The sequence below is a fragment of the Grus americana genome, chromosome 8 (assembly GCF_028858705.1).
Source record: "Grus americana isolate bGruAme1 chromosome 8, bGruAme1.mat, whole genome shotgun sequence".
NCBI lineage: Eukaryota > Metazoa > Chordata > Aves > Gruiformes > Gruidae > Grus > Grus americana.
Window position 1 is genome coordinate 24375815 of NC_072859.1, and position 15949 is coordinate 24391763.

Sequence of the window (15949 nt, forward strand, 5' to 3'; positions counted from 1 at the left end):
GGATCGGGACGGGCTGCCAGTGACTGCCTGCTCTCTCGGGGACTCCCTTCCAGCGGGGTGGCTTCCCGCCGAGGATCACAGCAGTAATTGGGCTGGGTGCGGCTCCCACAGAGGCAGGTGTCCAGCCAAGTGACCTTCTCACCACAGCGTCCAGGAAGGAAGCAGTTTAGGAAGCTGGGAGCTGAGGCCGTGACCAGCTCTGACACCTCCTAGGTCCCAGCAGGAGGAGCGTAACCCCTGCAGCAAACCCTGGCGATGCTGCGGGGCTTCCGGAGCCACGGGATGAGTCGGGGACAGTCCCATCGCCTGGGGGAACGGGGTGGCTGCTTCCAGGTGGGTGACAGGTCTGCCAGACCTGCCAGCTCCCTAAACACAAGAGGTGGCTTCCTGTCTGACGGGACACCGCTGAGGCTACTGCTCAACCCTCCCCAGTGTGTGCAAGTTACAGATCCCTTCCAGAAAGGAGATGCTGGAGCTGCTCAAATCCTCCTTCCTGCCCTCCTCTCTTCCTGGCCCTTAAGGAGCAGAGCCACTGCTGCCATCGGGCTGGGCCAGCCCCGAGGGGATCCCTGTGCCCCGTCCTGACCTTGGGAGGGCTGCGGAGGGGGAAAGAGCAGAGCCTGGGAGCGGGGCACATAGGGACAGCCTGTGGGGGTTCAAGTCAGTGGAGACAAGGACACTTGTTCTGGAACAGGTGTCCTCAAAGGATCCACATCACCACTGAGATGGGGACGATGCAGCCGGTCGGTTCATCTGCATCACAGCTCTCCCCCACGCGTGTTTTGTCACACTGAGCCATGGCCTCTCATGGGCATGGCAACAGCTATGGCATGCTCAGTCCTGCCATCTGGCTGGACCGTGTCACCCCCATCCCACCTCACGCAAGGATGGCACTTTTGGGGACAGATGTCACAGTGGGCCCTGGCCCCGCAGGGCTCATTCCAGACCAGACAAGGGACACGGGGACACCCCAGCCCTGAGGGTGCAGGAGCACAGGCTGACACAGGCGGTGCCTTGGGAGGCACCAAACCAACCACTGCCAGCAGCAGCCAGGGAGCAGCTCACCCATCTGGCTGGAGACCCATGGGGCCAGGGACCCTGCTCTGCACCCCAGCACCCTGTGGGGCCCAGCCCACACTCAGCACTCCCCAAGGCAGAGCTGATGCTCGTGGGAGCCCGAGGGGAGAGAGCAGTGCCTGGATTCAGGCACAGTGCTGGCATGTGCCACCTCCTGCCACCGTGATCTCAGGGAGAGAGGGACGAGATGCCACTGGTGGGACATGACTGCCCTGAGCTGATGGCAGCAGCAGGGTCACATCTCCTGGTACAAGGGCCAGGGGCAGGAACCAGGGCCCCAAGTTTCTGGGGGTTCCACAAAGGGGGCACCCCAGGAGAGGCCAGAGGCCAGGCTTTGCACAAGCCACCCCTTTCACAGGAATAGGGACACCATGGGCCCACCTGTATGGAATCCCCCAAGATATCCCTCGATGCCATGCCCCACACAGCCCCCATCCACAGCAGCTCCTGGCTGTGCCCTGGGACATGAGGGGACCAGCCCAACTCACAGGGAAGGTGGGAGGGGATGGGGCACCCCTGTGGGGTGAGCGAGCACCTGGGGCTGTCTCCAAGCCCAGACGGCTGTCCGTGAGGGAGGCAGCCTTCCCCTCCCGGGCAGCCCCTGCATGGGCAGGGCTGTGGCCAGTCCCAGCCCCACGGGGACAGCCAGGCAACCTGGGGCAGAATGTGCCACTCATGCAGAAACTTTCCAAGCAGGCAGCTCTGTTAGTCTGCAGCCCTGCAAAGTGGAGGATCCTGATCCCTGTCCTCCATCCCCTGCCCCTGGCTGATCCCCTATACCAGGGGTGCTCCTGGGCCTCCAAACCTCTGCTGGGCCAAGGCATCCAGGGTATCACCTCTGCCAGCTCCAATGCGGGCATCTCAGATGGGAGCAGCCCCAGGCCACAGCCGCAGGGCAGCGCAGCCCCAGCGAAGCCCCACACAGTGCCGCAAGGAGACCTAGGGCCATCCCCGGCCACAGGCTTGTGCTAGGAGCAGGGGGGTACTGGGGCCACTTGGTGTCAAGCCAGGGCAGGGGCAGCGGCTCTGGGCTGCGTGCCACCTCCACCGTCCCTGCTAGTGGTGGCAGGGACAGCTTAGCCGGTGCCGCCTGTGTCAGCACATTCCCTGGCAGGTGATGCCGCAGGAGGGACGCAGGAGTTGTCATCCCCGTGCTGGATAATCCGACGAGATGAGAGAAGACGAGGCGGCCAGCTCTGCCGGTGGCTCACACACACGGGCCAGCACTCCTCACCACAGGGCCCTGGGGTCCCGACTGCCGTGCGGTGGGGAAGCAGTTAACGCCACGCGGGGGGCCCCGGTGCCGGGGCAGACCCCACGGGTGCCCCACGGCCGGCGTGCAGCCGCGGCACAACCGGCGATCGAGCCGCTGGCCCCGCTCCAGCCGGGGAGTTATATAAGCCCGGGGAGGTTGCACCAAGGCGGTGAAGTGCTGCCGGGGTAGATGACACGGCAGGCAGCATCCCGGGGTGCACAGCCCGCCCGGACCCCTCCGGACCCCGCCGCAGGCTGGGCCCGGGGGGGCGGGGGGCCATGAGGACCGGCCCCGGGGGGTTTGCCCGGCCTGGGCTCTGCCCCGGCGGCCGGCTCCGGCCAGGGGAGCACGTGTGAAGCCGGGCCGAGCGGAGGCGGCCCTGGGATTTGGCACGTTTGCAAGGAGCACTCGAGAGCCCCGGGATGGACGTGGAGGGCCCTGGGCGGTGACGTAAGGACTCGCACGGGCTCGGCTCGGTTCGCCAGCCGGCCCCCATGTCCCCGGGGCCTGCGACGGCCCCGGCGGAGGGAGGCAGGGAGACGGCAGAGGTAAGAAGCCCGGCGGCGGGTGGCCCCGCCGGGGTGGACCTGGCCGCGGGGCGCCCGTGGGCCGTGGCCGCGGGGCGCGGGCGGGCTGGGAGGCAGGGCAGGGAGGCCGGACTCCTCCTCCGGCGAGGCCGGACGTGAACGCCAGGCACACCGGTGGCCCGCGGTGGCTCGGGGTGCGTGGGACGCCGGCCAGCCCCGCCGCGGCCCAGACGCTGCCGGGATGGCTCCCGCCCTGCCCCCCCAAAACCGTCCCCGTGGGTCCCCTCGGGGCCCGGGCTGCCCGCTGTGCGCAAGGCGTCCCCGCGGGGCTCTGTTCCCGGAGCGCTCCGGGAAGGGCTGAACTCGTCCCCGGGAGTTTCTGTGTGTCCGTCCTGCCGGCGCTGTGACCGGGCTGGCCGGGCAGGGAGTCCCGCTCGGGGGGCATCCGTCCGTCCACGCTGCCCGTCCGTCTGCCCGTCCGCCTGCCCGGCGGTGCAGAGAGGTGTCCGCCGGCCCGGGGCCTGGCTGTCCGGGCAGGTGGCGGTGGCGGGGATCGGGTGCTGCCGCGGGTCCGGTGCCGTTCCCGGCGGGGTGCGAGTCTCCGCGGGAGCTCGGCGGCGGTGCGGGTTCCGGCGCGGAGCCGGTGCTGATGCGGGTCGGGCTGCGGCTCCTGCTGATGGCGGGATCCCGATGCTGTCCTGGTCCCGGGGCGGTCCCGGTGCCGGTGCGGGTCGGAGTCCCGGTGCCGGTGCGGTGCGGGTCGGGATCCTGGTGCCGATGCGGCTGGGGGTCCCGGTGCCGGTGCCCGCCCCGCCGGTCAGGTGACGGCGGCTGGAATTTGACACCCGCGGCGGCGGCGGGAGCGGGATGGAGCCGCCGCTGCCCCGCACTGCGCGTCCGCCCGCCGCCGCCAGCACCGCACCCCGAGGCGCACCGGGACCGGGACCCGCACCCCGAGGCGCAGCGGGAGCGGCACCGGGAGCGGCACCAGGAGCAGCGGTGGGAGCCGGTGCCGGTGGGGCAGCGCTGGCCCCCGCCCGCGCCCCGCCCCGGCGCGGCGGCGGCGGGCGGCGGGGGGCGGCGGGGAGAGGAGGCGATGCGGGGCCGCGGCGGCCCGGGGGATGGTCCCCGCCGCGGGCACGGTGAGTGCGGGCTGGGGCGGCGGGCGGCAGCGTCCGCCCCAGCCTGCCGGCGGCGCCGGGCCTCGGCGGCGGCTCGGACCGGGTCTACGAGGGGGGCGGGGGGGAGCCGCTTCGCCGCCCGTCCCCGGCAAAACCCGCGGGGCGGCGAGAGGGCTCGGGCCGCCCCCGGGCAGGTCCCCGCCGGGCGGCTCCCGGGGTGCCAAGCCCGGCCCGGCGACGGGAAGCGCCCGGAGCCGCGTCGGGGACGTGGTTCCCTGCCCGGGCGGCGTGAGACGGGACCCCGCTGCGGGTGCCGGGGGGCACGGGGACGGTCTCACCCGCCTCTTCCCTGGGCTCCCGGCCCGGCCCTTTGGGCAGGTCGGGCAGGTCGCTGCCCGGCTGCCCGGGCGGTGGGCGAGGGAGAGCCCCGGGGGTGGTGTCCGGGCCGACGCTGCCCGGTGCCCACCGGCTCTGCTTTCCCCGGGCTGGGGCCGAGTTTGGTCTCGCCCGTGTGCCCCACGTGTCCGACTTCGGCATCCCACGGCTTTGCGGGGCAGGTGCCAGCTCCGCGTCACACGTGGGGTTGATTTCTGGTCCCTTGCCACTCCTCCTGCCAGGGGCAGCGCGGTGGGATGCCGGGCCTCCGCCGGCTCCACAGGTGCCCGCAGGTGCCCGTGGGGGGGTCTCCGAGCATCCCCCCGAGCTGCCAGGCAGGACCCGCGGCTGCAGGGCCGGTACAGCGAGCAGCGCGAGTGAGGCCCCAGTATAGCCTCTTCCCAAAAGCAGCCCCTCCGTGTGCTGAGACCCTCACCCCGGGGCTGGGGCACCCGCTGGCCCCGCGTGGGTGCACTTCGAGAGCAGCTCCTGCCTCCCCCGGGGGCCTGGTGCAGCCCACGGGGCACACGCTCGTCAGCGCCCTGCACACAAGGTGGGCAGCGGGGCTCTCGCCAGAGCTCTGCACGGGTGGGTGTGGGGTGACCCCAGCACGCTGCTGCTCAGCCCCGGGGCGGGGGACGCATGTGGCGGGGGGGGCGGTCAGGCACGTCCTCACATGGATGGGCCTGATCCTGGCCCTGGAAAGGGCTCCTGTGCCTGTTAATGGCCCAGCTGAGCTCTTGCAGCCGTGGCAGGGGCAGACCCCAGCCAGATCCTCCCCATGCGGGAGCTGGGGGTCTGTCGTGGGGGGTGCAGGTCTGGCAACCCCCGTTGGGTGCCCAGGAGCTTGGCTCAGCCCTGTCCGCGCTGGGGGAAAGCAGGGGCTGAGCAAGGGTGCGGGGTCAGCGCGGTCTGCGGTCCTGCGTGGTCTGCGGTCCTGCGCGCTCGGGGAGCTGCGCCTGGGGACGGGTCTCCGTGTCTGCAGAGACACTGACAGGGCCGGCTCCGGGGCTCCCGGGGGCGAAGGGAGGCTGCCCTCGCCCGGCGCCCCGCCGGCAGCGCTCCCGCCGCAGAGCTCGGGGCCGTGCTGCCGCCGGACGGGAAAAGCCTGAATTGCACCGGCTGCGCCGTCCCATGCCATCCCATCCTATCCCGTTCCGTTCCGTCCCCTCCAGTGCCGTCCAGTCCCTCCGGGATGCTGGGGCCGAGGGGCCGCGGCGGGGGGCCGGCCGCGGGAGAGGAGACCGGGGGGGGGGGGGGGGGCGCGTCCACTCCCCGCGGGGCGCGGGGACCCTCTCCTGGCCCCTCCGGGGGTGCCGGCCTGGGAAAACCATGACCTGGCGGCAGTGGCTGGCACAGGGCCACGGGCCGCCACAGGAGCAACGTGCTGCGTGGGCTGTGCTTGGCCAGGCTGTGGCGGCTGGCGGGGCCGGGGGGGCCCAGTGCCAGCCCTGCCTGCACCAGGGACACATCCTGCCCGGTGCACGGCCCCCAGAGGAAGCACACAGGCCTGGCGCTGCCCATCACAGCCCCTTGCCATGGTGTGGCCAGTGCAGGATGGCATCAGATGCGGCAATCAGGACTTGGGGACCATGCCCTGAAATGCTGGGGGGCTGGGGGAACTGATTTTGTCTCCTTGTCGCAGCAGTGCCCAGCTGTGTCCCCTCATTTTTTGGCCAGGAGTGCTCTCCTCAGCATGTCCCATCCCAGCTTTGCCATGGAAACACCTGAGATATGCTGGGGCAAAGCTATGGAGGGGACAGTGGAACTCCCTGCAGCAGGATGCCACCAAGCTCCAAGGGGACACTCCCATCCCGAGAGACAGGGAGAGACCCAAAGAGGGTTAAAGTCCCCTTGGAAGCCACCTCTGGGGGATCCTGGCTTAGGACACTGGGGCACAGGGGCCTCCCCACATCGCAGGGAAGCTGGGGAAGGAGGTACAACGTGTGGCAGCAAACTGGGAGCTGCCCCTGCAGACCGTAGTGGCTGCTCCACGGTGGGGACCAAGTTTTCCTGTGTGTATCAGGAGAGCAGACGCAAAGCAGTGGTGTTGGGTCCCCATGGGACCTGCCTGCCTGCCCATCTGCCCCTCGTGGCCCCACTTGCTTGGGCTGCACTGGGGCTGCGTGTCCCAGCTTAGCACAGGCAGTGGGGCTGGGGAGCCAGCTCAGGACCGGGGGGTGGCTGCACCCAGGGACCCTGCACTAATGGATTTGGAGTTTCCAAGGTCAGGCTCCCACTGCGAGCAAGAAAAACATTCCCAGGGAAGGGCCATGGGAAAGGGGCCCCCCCGCAGCACTCCCAGCCCCAGCTGCTGCCTCGCGGCCCAGCCTGGCATCCCAGGCCACTCGCACAAGGAGGCGGCTGCATCCCCCTGAGGAGAGGTGCTGGGCGAAGGTTGGGCCACCCTGGCTGCCAAATCTCTGAGAAGGGGGTGCATGGGGTGGTGAGGGTGCCTGGCTATGCAAGAAAGGACAAGGGGGGGGTCATGCATAGGGTTTAGGAGGTGTTTTGGGGTGCTGGGGGGCAAGGGAGGGGATGGCATGCTTGGCAGGGGCAGGGGAGAGGTGTTCCAGCTCCCAGCTGGCCAGCTCAATGTCCACCCCATCCCCTCTGCGTGGGAGCTGACCCCCACCTCTGCACTTGCAGCCAGCATGGAGCAGCGAGCGGGGCCACCAGAGCCAAGACCTGCAGGACCCACTACGCACCCACAGCCCAAGGTGAGCCCAGGCCTGGCTGGCCGTGATGGCCAGGACCCAATGTCCCCATCCCCATCATGGAGCTCACGGAGCCTCGTCCCTGGTGTGGAGACCCCGGTCGGGACTCACCTGCTATGCTGTGCTTTGTCACAGGACGGAATGCTGTGGGGGCTCCTCGCCATCCTCTCGCTGCTGGCTGGGTTGGCTGCCGGCACCCTGCGAACGCCACACTGCAACGAGACGCTGGACACGGCCCCCACGCCACGGGGCATGGCCACCGCCAGCCCGGCTGTGGAGGACAGCGTGGAGGTACCGCTCGCCGCTGCCTGGAGCCAGCAGTACGGTGCGTGTTGGGGCAGGGATGCCACCCTGGGATGGGGGGGCCCAGCATCACGCACAGGACCCCCATCCTGGGCACGAGCACAGGGCACAGGTGGGATGGGAGACACTGTGGGGAGCTCCAGCTTGTGTGGGGCTGCCTCTGTGCATGGGGGCCACATAGGGAGGCTGAATACCTGGGGTCTTATGCTTTGTGCTGGGGATGGTTGCAGAGCCCTGGGGACGAAAAGATGCTTGGCCAGGCGCCCACCCGTCAATGAGTGGGCACACAGCCAGTGCTGTGGCGGGTGGTCAGGAGGGGTCGGCAAGTCACAGCAGGGGACAGGCGGGCCCCAGGAGGGCAGCGGGTGCAGGATGGGGTCTGACGGTGTCATCCCCTCTGTGTGCAGGGGACAACACGACGACGGGTGGCCCAGGCACCATGGAGCTGGCAGAGGACCTGCTGCTGCGTGCCGAGCGCTCGCCGCCGGGCACCGGCAAAACCAAGAAGGGGGTGCGGAAACCCTCACGGGGAGCCCGCGGGCGCAACTGTCACATCCGCAACCTGATGGTGAAGGTGCGCGACCTGGGCCTGGGCTTCAACTCAGACGAGATTGTGCTCTTCAAGTACTGCAGCGGGTCCTGCCACCGGGCACGCAGCAACTACGACCTGACACTGGGCAGCCTGCTGCGGCAGCAGCTCATTGCCCCGGGGCCGCAGGAGCGGGTCCTCAGCCACCCCTGCTGCCGGCCCACCCGCTACGAGGCTGTCTCCTTCATGGACGTGCAGAATACGTGGCAGACAGTGGAGAAGCTCTCAGCAGCCGAGTGCAGCTGCATCGGCTGAGGGGGGGGGCCGCCGGCTCAGTCCCGGCTCGATGCACGCCAACAGACCCCAGCTCACTGCGCACAGTGGCACTGGTGCTCGGAGGAAGGGTCTGGCAGAGGCCAGTGCCCCCGGTTTTATGTGGCCACAAGGGACTGAGGAGAGATGGAGCCATGACGGGGGGGGTGGGCGTCCGAGCGCCCTCCTGTTCAGTGCCAAGCAGCTGGTTCCACCCGCTACATGGGGTCCTGCCTGGGTGCACCTCGGTGCAGCCCTGGGAGAGGAGCTGGAAGTCGTACAAAGCATCCTCCCTGCTCGCAGAGGTCTGCCAGCCTGGTGTTCACCACAGTGCCCGGCTCCCCTGCGCCCTGCCTGGACTGGTGCTCCCACACCCCTGCTTTAGGGGAGCTGGGGCCAAGCGTCACCCAAGCTTTGGAGGGGGACAGAAAGGGGACAAAACCTCCCTGTCCCCTCGGGCACCCTGGGGCTGGCAGTGGCCGGAGCTGCCCTGCAGGGAGGAGGTGTCTCTGGGGACAGGGGTGCAGCGGGGCCAACCCACACCAGCGTGGGGTGGGGGACCTGTGCCCAGGCTGACAGCAGCCGCCCGTGCTCTGCAGGGTGGTGGGGCACGGGCACCCACCGGGACCCCTGCCCGGCTCCCAGGGGGATGGCAGGGTCCCCCCGCTGCCCCCACGGTGCTGCGGCACTAAACTATTTATTACTCTAAATTATTTATTTATTGTTCTCGAGCGGCAGCTCCTATTTATGACTTCGGGCTCCCGGAGGCCGGGTGTAATTTAACCCCAGCGCTGCTGTGAAGCCCTGGGCAGCGCCCCGGCCCCGGTGCCCTGTGCCCCCAGCCCCCTTTTTCTATTATTTGTAAAATTTGAGGGATAAACTCTATTTTTGTACAGTCGCCTTTTCCTGTAGCAATAAAGCGATGGGCTGCGTGTCCAACCCCTGCGTGTGCCCGTGATAGGGGGGAACGGGGGTGCCCGGCGCGTTTGACACCCGTGGGCTAGCAGCGGGGCTCCTGTCGGCACTGCCCGCACCACGCGTGGGGAGCGAGGGTTGCGCTCGGTGCCGGTGCCCGGTAGGGGACGCGCGTGGGCCGGGACTACGGCTCCCAGCGTGCGGCGCGGCGCTGCGGCAGGTCCCGGGCTGCCCGGCCGCGCCTGCGGGGCAGCGGGGCGAGGCGGTGCCGGAGCAGAGCGGAGCGGCGGTGCTGCTCGGGGCGTCCTCGGGGGGCGTCCGGCCCGACCGCCGCTGGCCGCCGCGCCACGCCACGCCGCGCCGCCCCGGTGCCGCCGCCCTCGTCGGGGCGGGGAGGCGGGTCCCGCCGCGATGCGGCTGCCCGTGCGCCGCCGCTGTCGCCCGCCCGCCGCCGCCGCCTCCTAAGCGCCGCCGCAGTCATGGAGCGGAGGGCGGAGGCGCCGCCGCCGCCGCAGGGCCTCGACTTCACCGTGGAGAACGTGGAGAAGGTGAGCGAGCCGCCCCGAACCCACGCAGCCCACCCGCGGCGTTGGAGGGGCGCGGGGACGCGTCTGCGGGATGCTGATGCTGCCGCGGGGGTGCGGGGGCTGCGGCTCGGGGGGGCACCTGCTCGGCGGTGCCGGGCCCGGGGAGGGCGGCGGGGCGGCATCCCCGCTGTCCTGCCCGCCTTGCCCGCCGAGGGGGCGGCGGGGACCCGCCTGCGCGCCCAGGGGGGTCCGGTGCGCGGCGCGGGAGGTGGAGCCGCCGGCTCCTGTGCACCGGGGCAGCCCGGGGACGGAAAATGATGTAGCAGAAATGGGAGCAGAAGGGAGGAGTTGTGTCTCCGACGGGCGTCCTCTGGGTCGCCGTGTTGCAGCGCCGGGCAGGGAGAGCCTGCGGGTCTAGTCCTGGTTGCCCCCGACGTTATCAGTGTCTCCATCAGGCAGGGAAGGGAGGGCACCCGGGGTCTCACCAGGTGCTGGGAATTGTTGGGAATTACGGTTTGGAAAAGCCTTCAGAGGGCGGATGGCCCGGTGATGCCTCTCTTAAACCTGGACTGATCCAGCCCCCATGCTCCTGCTGATGCTCGAGGTCCTCCTAAGCAGCTGCAGGGCAAGAGGAGCGAGGTTGTGATTGCCAAAACCTGGGATCCAGGGAACGGCCACGGCAAGCCAAGGGCTGCCAGCATCACACTACTGCTGGGAAGAGCTCCGAGCAGCCTCCGCGTGACCTGGGGTTCATCACGGAGATGGAGCTGGGCACCCCAGCAAGCGCTGGAGGAGGCAGCTGAGCAAAACCCATCTCTTGGGCCATCTTGGAGGTGGTGGGGGCAGGGCAGCAGAGGATGCACGCCTGAAGGGCAAACAGCAAGACAGCGCTGCTCCCTTCCACTCACCCTGTAGCCAGACATCCGCTCGGAGACCGACAGCCCATCGATCCGTAGCTCAGTCCCCAGACAGCTAGTGGGAATCCCAGCGTCCTCATTTTTCCTCGATAAGAATAGACTGAGTTCCTTGCCAAAGCGATGCCCACGGGCGTGCTGGTGGGCACATGGCTTGTGTTTCACACCTGTCCCTCTCCAGCAGCTTGCCTGGCCTCGTGGGAGGTGTCGGGTCAGGGATGTCAGGTTTGTAAGTGGGCACTGGTTGCCTTTGTGGCCGCAGGTGAGACAGCCCACCTCTGCTAGGGAGACGGAGCACGGCCGGGGGGATTAACTGATGTCTGGAAAATGCTACATTAATGCAACCTTCTGCAGCTTAATCTGCATATATGCAGGGCTGCTGGATGATTTTGCCTCCGACTTCCTTTCTTTTTGACAGACACAAACTGCTCCTTTGTTTGCACCAACAATAAAGCGCACACTTGCCCGGGAAGGGTGGGCAGTGCCAGGGCACTGGCTGGGCGAGGTGGGGCTGTGCTGAGAGGCAGCTCGCCCTCGCCACGCTGCTCTGCATTTAGTCTCCTGCCGCCTGGAAGGCAAAGATGCCCTCTAGGATGCTTCGGCTCCCCTCCCCCAGCCTGCCTGGCTTCTCCCAGTCTCCGCAGGCTTTGCCATCTCGGTGGCGTCTTCTGAAGGTGCGGCTGAGGGCCACCGTGGGGCTCTGAGCTGGTGGCTGGGGACAGCAGCACGGTCCCTGCCCAGAGGAAAAAATGTGGAGTGGGATCAGAAAGACCTGAGAGGTTCAGCAGCTCAGAGCCCTCCTGTGTCAGTCTTCAAGGGAGGGCTGGTTCTGGTACAAAGCGAAGGAGAGGTGGGCTTTACTGGGGGCTGGGCTGGTGGGAGGCAGGTGGGTAGAGCCGCTTTGTCAGAGGTGATGCCAGCAGATAAATGATGCTGCTGCTGGCCTGGGCTCTTCTGCCTGCCAGGTTTTGTGCATGGCTCTATTAATAACACTGAATACTGATTAAAGTCAGGGTTTGACTGCACACTGAGTCAGTGATAAGTGCTGGGGTTAGGAACAGCATGAGGAGCCTCTCCAGGTCACCCGCAGTGGAAGTCATCACATGTGGCAGTTGTAGCCAAGGAATTCTCTGGTGAGACCGTGCCTGTCACGCTCTTCTAGTGGTTTTCGTGGAGAGGATTCACATCCCTGGAAGACCCTTGTGTACCCCTGCTGTTGTTTATTATGCAATGGGCTGGGCAAATGCCCCTGCAGTTTTGCAGGGCCCTGGGTGCCCGTGTAGCTGAAGAGGATGATCGCTGTGTTTATCCAGCGTGACCTGTGCCAGAGAGAGCCGGTTAGATCCCTCCAGCTGTGACCAGTGGTTGCAGGGAGGTGGGAGGGTGCGGATGCCATAGGCTGGGCCCACGCTGCCCTTTGCAAGCTGGCAGCTACCTTTCTTCCTAAGGAGGGGTCAGGTTCAGGTGCTGCACTTCAGGAGTCATCTGAAAGTTGCTCCCTCTATTTTTTTGCTCCGTTTTTCCATAGGGAGTTCTCCCATGACACAGGGAAGGAGCAGGGCCGTGCTGGGGCTGAGCTGTCGTGGTATGGTTACTGCGAAAGCGTCCCCCAGTTCCAGCTGAGGGCTGCTCGGCTGCTTTTTGTTTGCTTCCGAGCCTGACCTAGATGCTGCTCTGGCTTCAGCGCAGCTAGAGCAGGCTGGCATGGCCATGCTGTGTGGACCTGCTGGGCAGCCGGCAGCTCTGGGCTGGCTCTGCTTCCCCTGTGCCCGCTCCTGAGCGGGGCTCTGCTCTGCAGTTGGAGGGGTCAGAGGGAAGGGAAGGCTGGGCAAGCGAGGACTTCAGGCTGCAAGGATGCTCAGCCTCCCCATGCCTACACGGTGCAGTCTGGTTTGTGACCTGAGTGCGTTTTTGTGTGCCCAAGGGCTGTCCCCGGCGTGACTGACAGCCTGGTGATGGGGTGACGCTGCCTTGGGGAGGTGACGCTCCTGCTGCAGTATGAACCCTGCTCTGGTGAAGATGGATTGCGGATGTTTGGTCTCTGCTGGCTGTGTCCATCTCAGAGGAGCAATGCACAAGCAGGACTTGTGCCTTGCAGTTTGGTCTCCCCCAGGTCATGGTAGCAGCACCTAACGCTGCAGTGTTGGACAGGAGAACAGGAATGCGAGACCCTCTTCACCTCTTCTCAGTGCAGTTGAATCTGCCCCAGCAGTATCCCCCTCTTTGAAATAAGAAAGAAGGCAGTGCCATTCCTCCATGAATTTCCCAGGTGCCTGCTCTCGCTCTCTTTTTTTTTTTTTGTCTCGCTCCTTCCAGGTCTTTCCTCCCTTGGCCTGCCTCTCATCCTCTGGGGTATTTGTAATATTCATTGACGTCTTTTCCCTAGCACATTAGCGGTCTGGCATCTCAGGCCTTCCAGATTGCCGTGTGCCTCTCTGGAGATGCCTGATGAATGCACAGAGCCTCTCCGGCAGGATGGGTAGGCGGGGTGTCATGGAGCTGACATCCGGAGTCTACTGTGATGGGAGAGGGGTGGCTTTGATCACCGCTTCTCGGAGAAGCTGAGCCTCAGGGATGTGGCAGCTGCTGGGGCTGCCTTCCACCCGGGAGGATGGGGAGGAGAAACCCAAGAGCATCTGCTTTCTTCAGAAAAAGGTTATTGCCTGTCTTCGGAAACCTGATCAAGAGAATTACGGATACATCAGGATGGGGGAATGGCATCTTGTGTCTCTGGTGTACCGCTGGCAGCGGCTTGGCCACCTCTTCCTTAGAGGCAGCCCGTGTACACAAGATGTGGCAGCTCTGCTGGGGATGGTAAGTTAGGGGCCTTGGGAGGGGAGATTCTTGCAAAACTAAGGGAAGCAAGGAGTCACCTTGTTTGACATTTAAGCAGATCTTTACTGCAAAAGCAGATTCCACGCAGAGCCAACCTTGGCTGAACACCTTGCTCCTTCCTGTGGTGTGGTGGTGATGGGATGAGAGGGCAGCACCTTGTGTTTGCCAGGGCTTGGCTTTGCCTTACAGGGGCCATCGCTGGAGCCTCATCTCAGCTCTGACATCTTATGGAGCAGGCACGGGTGGGATCGGCACCTAGACGCCAGTGGGGATTCCTCTCAAAACGTTTGCAGACTCGTTCACCAAAGTGATGGGTACAAACACAAGATGGTGGGCAGAGGTGTTTGGGTCACCCTTGCAACTCATCCTGGCCTCTGTGCTCCCAGGGTTCGTCTCTGGTCCTGCTCACCCTTTGCTTGTGCAGGCCCCCAGCCACCACCTCCGAGAGCACGTGTCTCCTACAGCCCCCGTCCCTGCTGGGGACCACACCGTTCTCTGCAAAGCGCTGCTGGCAGCGAAGCAGCAGGAGGGATGCTGAGGCTGCAGAGCCACGTCTGGGCTGCAGCCCCTCCCGGACTGCTGAGGGCTTGGTGTGGGCAAGCTGGGCTCAAGGGGGGTGCGAAGTGGCAGCACCTCTTCTTAGGAGTGCAGGAAAAACCCCATTCCTTGGCACTGCTGGTAAAGTGTGGGTGCCTTGAGCGGGAGCAGCGCGCCTGGCAGCACACACACGGCTTTATCTTGCATCCATTTGCTATCCTCGGTGCTTCGGCAGGCTGCCGGCTTCCCGGGGCTGCTGGCTGCTCAGCCTGCCCCGCCGCGGCAGGGGGAGGACAGGGGGAGGACGGCCGCTGCGCAGGGCGGGGGGAGGCAGGGATGACGTTCCCTTCGCTTGGCAGAGCCGTGGTAATGGCTGTGCTGTCACAGGCCTGGAGCGCTGGCGGTGCGAGTGCGTTCAGCTAGAAAGGACAGCAAGAGACTGCGGCGGCAGACATCCCGGGGGTCCTGCTGGAAGAAGGCTGGTGGCTGCCGAGGGGCCGTGGCCACTGCTGCCCCTGGCATGCTGCGTCTGTGGGCACGGGGCAAGGAGCAGAACAGGAATATGTTTTGCATCTTGCTGTTTTCCCTGCTGGGTTGCAGACCTCAGAGCTGTGCCCACTATTACCTCCATTAGCTCAAGCAGACTGGCCCCTGGAGGTGACCCATCTCCCTGTGGAGCCCCCCAGGAACAGCAGGCAGCATGCTCCTGCACGTCTGGGGCTCCTCTTATCACCCCACAAATGGCACGGACACACCACCTCTCTGCTGGGAACCCCATGTTAATGGATTTACACAGTGCAGTTGGGGAGACAGGCTGTCGGCTTTGGGGTCTCTGCAGAATCTCTGAGGGGTGAGGGCTGGGAGATGCTGGGCTGGTAGCAGCTCCTTTCCCCTTGTGATACCAGACTGCGAGGTAAGATCAGGTGCCTTTGCTTGGCAATAACTCTCCTTGGACTGGTCCCCCTCCTGCTGTCCAAAGTGACCAGCGTGGGACCTCTGACCTGGGCCTTTGGGGCAAGCTCCCCTGCCCCAGGGCATCTTCAGGCTCTCTCGAGCAGCTGATAGCACTCCAGTATCTAAAGCCTAACTGAAACTTTGGCCACAGCTTTTTGGGGCAGGAAAGAGCCATCGTAACAAGTTTGAATTATTTTCAGCCAAGCAGAGCTGATGTTGGAGAAAGCTCCTTCCCTGGCCAAAGGGCATAGCTGACAGCTGGGCTGTTTACCAGCTCTCGTGTTACAGGTCTGACTGCGGAGGGGCCAGGTCTGGTGGCAGCCGCCCGTTCAAATCAGAATGCACAAAGCCTCCCTGTTAGATGTCACTGCCCGATTTCATGCCTTCTGCTTCTCCTTCCTGGTGCTAATGAGTTTCCCTCATCATCTCCAGTGCTTCCCGATGGGCCTGAGAGTGCTGGCTGGTGTGGTCACATCAAAGTCCACCAGCAGCTGGTGCCTGCCTCTGGGATGAGGATAGTGCCTTTCCTTGCTGGGGAGGAGCACGCTGGGCATTCAGGTGCCCTTCTGCAGGGCACGGTGCCTTGCAGCCCCCTGTCCCACGCTCTCAGCAGAGGATGGTACTCAGCCAATGTGCGTGGTAGGCTAGGGAAGGAGCTTAGTCTTCTCCCAGGGGTTTCATTGCTGCTTTGAGCTGGGCTAGGATGGTTCCAGTGTTGATGCCCATCCTTGGAGGTCCTCTGGAAAGCTCTCCCCTGTTGTGTAGAGCACCAGATGGAGTGCACTGTCAGCAGCCCTGGGGCACGTGCTGCCTTGCCTCTCTACCTGGCATCCTGCATGCAGGCAGGAACAGCCGTGCTCCGGCCAGGGGCTGCCATGGCCAGTCTCCTCCCAGGGAGGGTGCTTGGGAAAGGGGGGTGAGAAAGCCAGCAGCTGCATTTTACCAGAATATTCTTCTGACTTCCAGCAGCTTGCAGCATGACTCTTCAGCGTTAGCTTTGTTTCCATCCTCTGAATAACTTAGTGTAGTTGGTAGACTTTGTCATCTCGCC

General features: G+C 65.7%; 2 protein-coding genes across 4 annotated transcripts in view; both read left to right on the top strand.

Annotated features, from left to right (window-relative positions):
• The first annotated feature begins 2991 nt into the window (after positions 1-2991).
• On the top strand, positions 2992-9117 carry ARTN (artemin). The gene is made up of 4 exons (XM_054833708.1): positions 2992-4001; positions 7005-7075; positions 7208-7397; positions 7783-9117. The coding sequence occupies exons 1-4, from the start codon at positions 3509-3511 to the stop codon at positions 8217-8219; spliced, it is 1191 nt and encodes a 396-aa protein (XP_054689683.1). The 5' UTR covers positions 2992-3508; the 3' UTR covers positions 8220-9117.
• Positions 9118-9365: 248 nt separating this feature from the next.
• The window catches only part of IPO13 (importin 13), a 31786-nt gene continuing 25202 nt past the window's right edge, over positions 9366-15949 (top strand). For all 3 annotated transcript variants that reach the window (XM_054833704.1, XM_054833705.1, XM_054833707.1), the window contains exon 1: positions 9366-9679. In XM_054833704.1, coding sequence (XP_054689679.1) covers positions 9611-9679 — 69 coding nt within the window. In that variant the 5' untranslated portion in view covers positions 9366-9610. The remainder of the gene's footprint in view (positions 9680-15949) is intronic.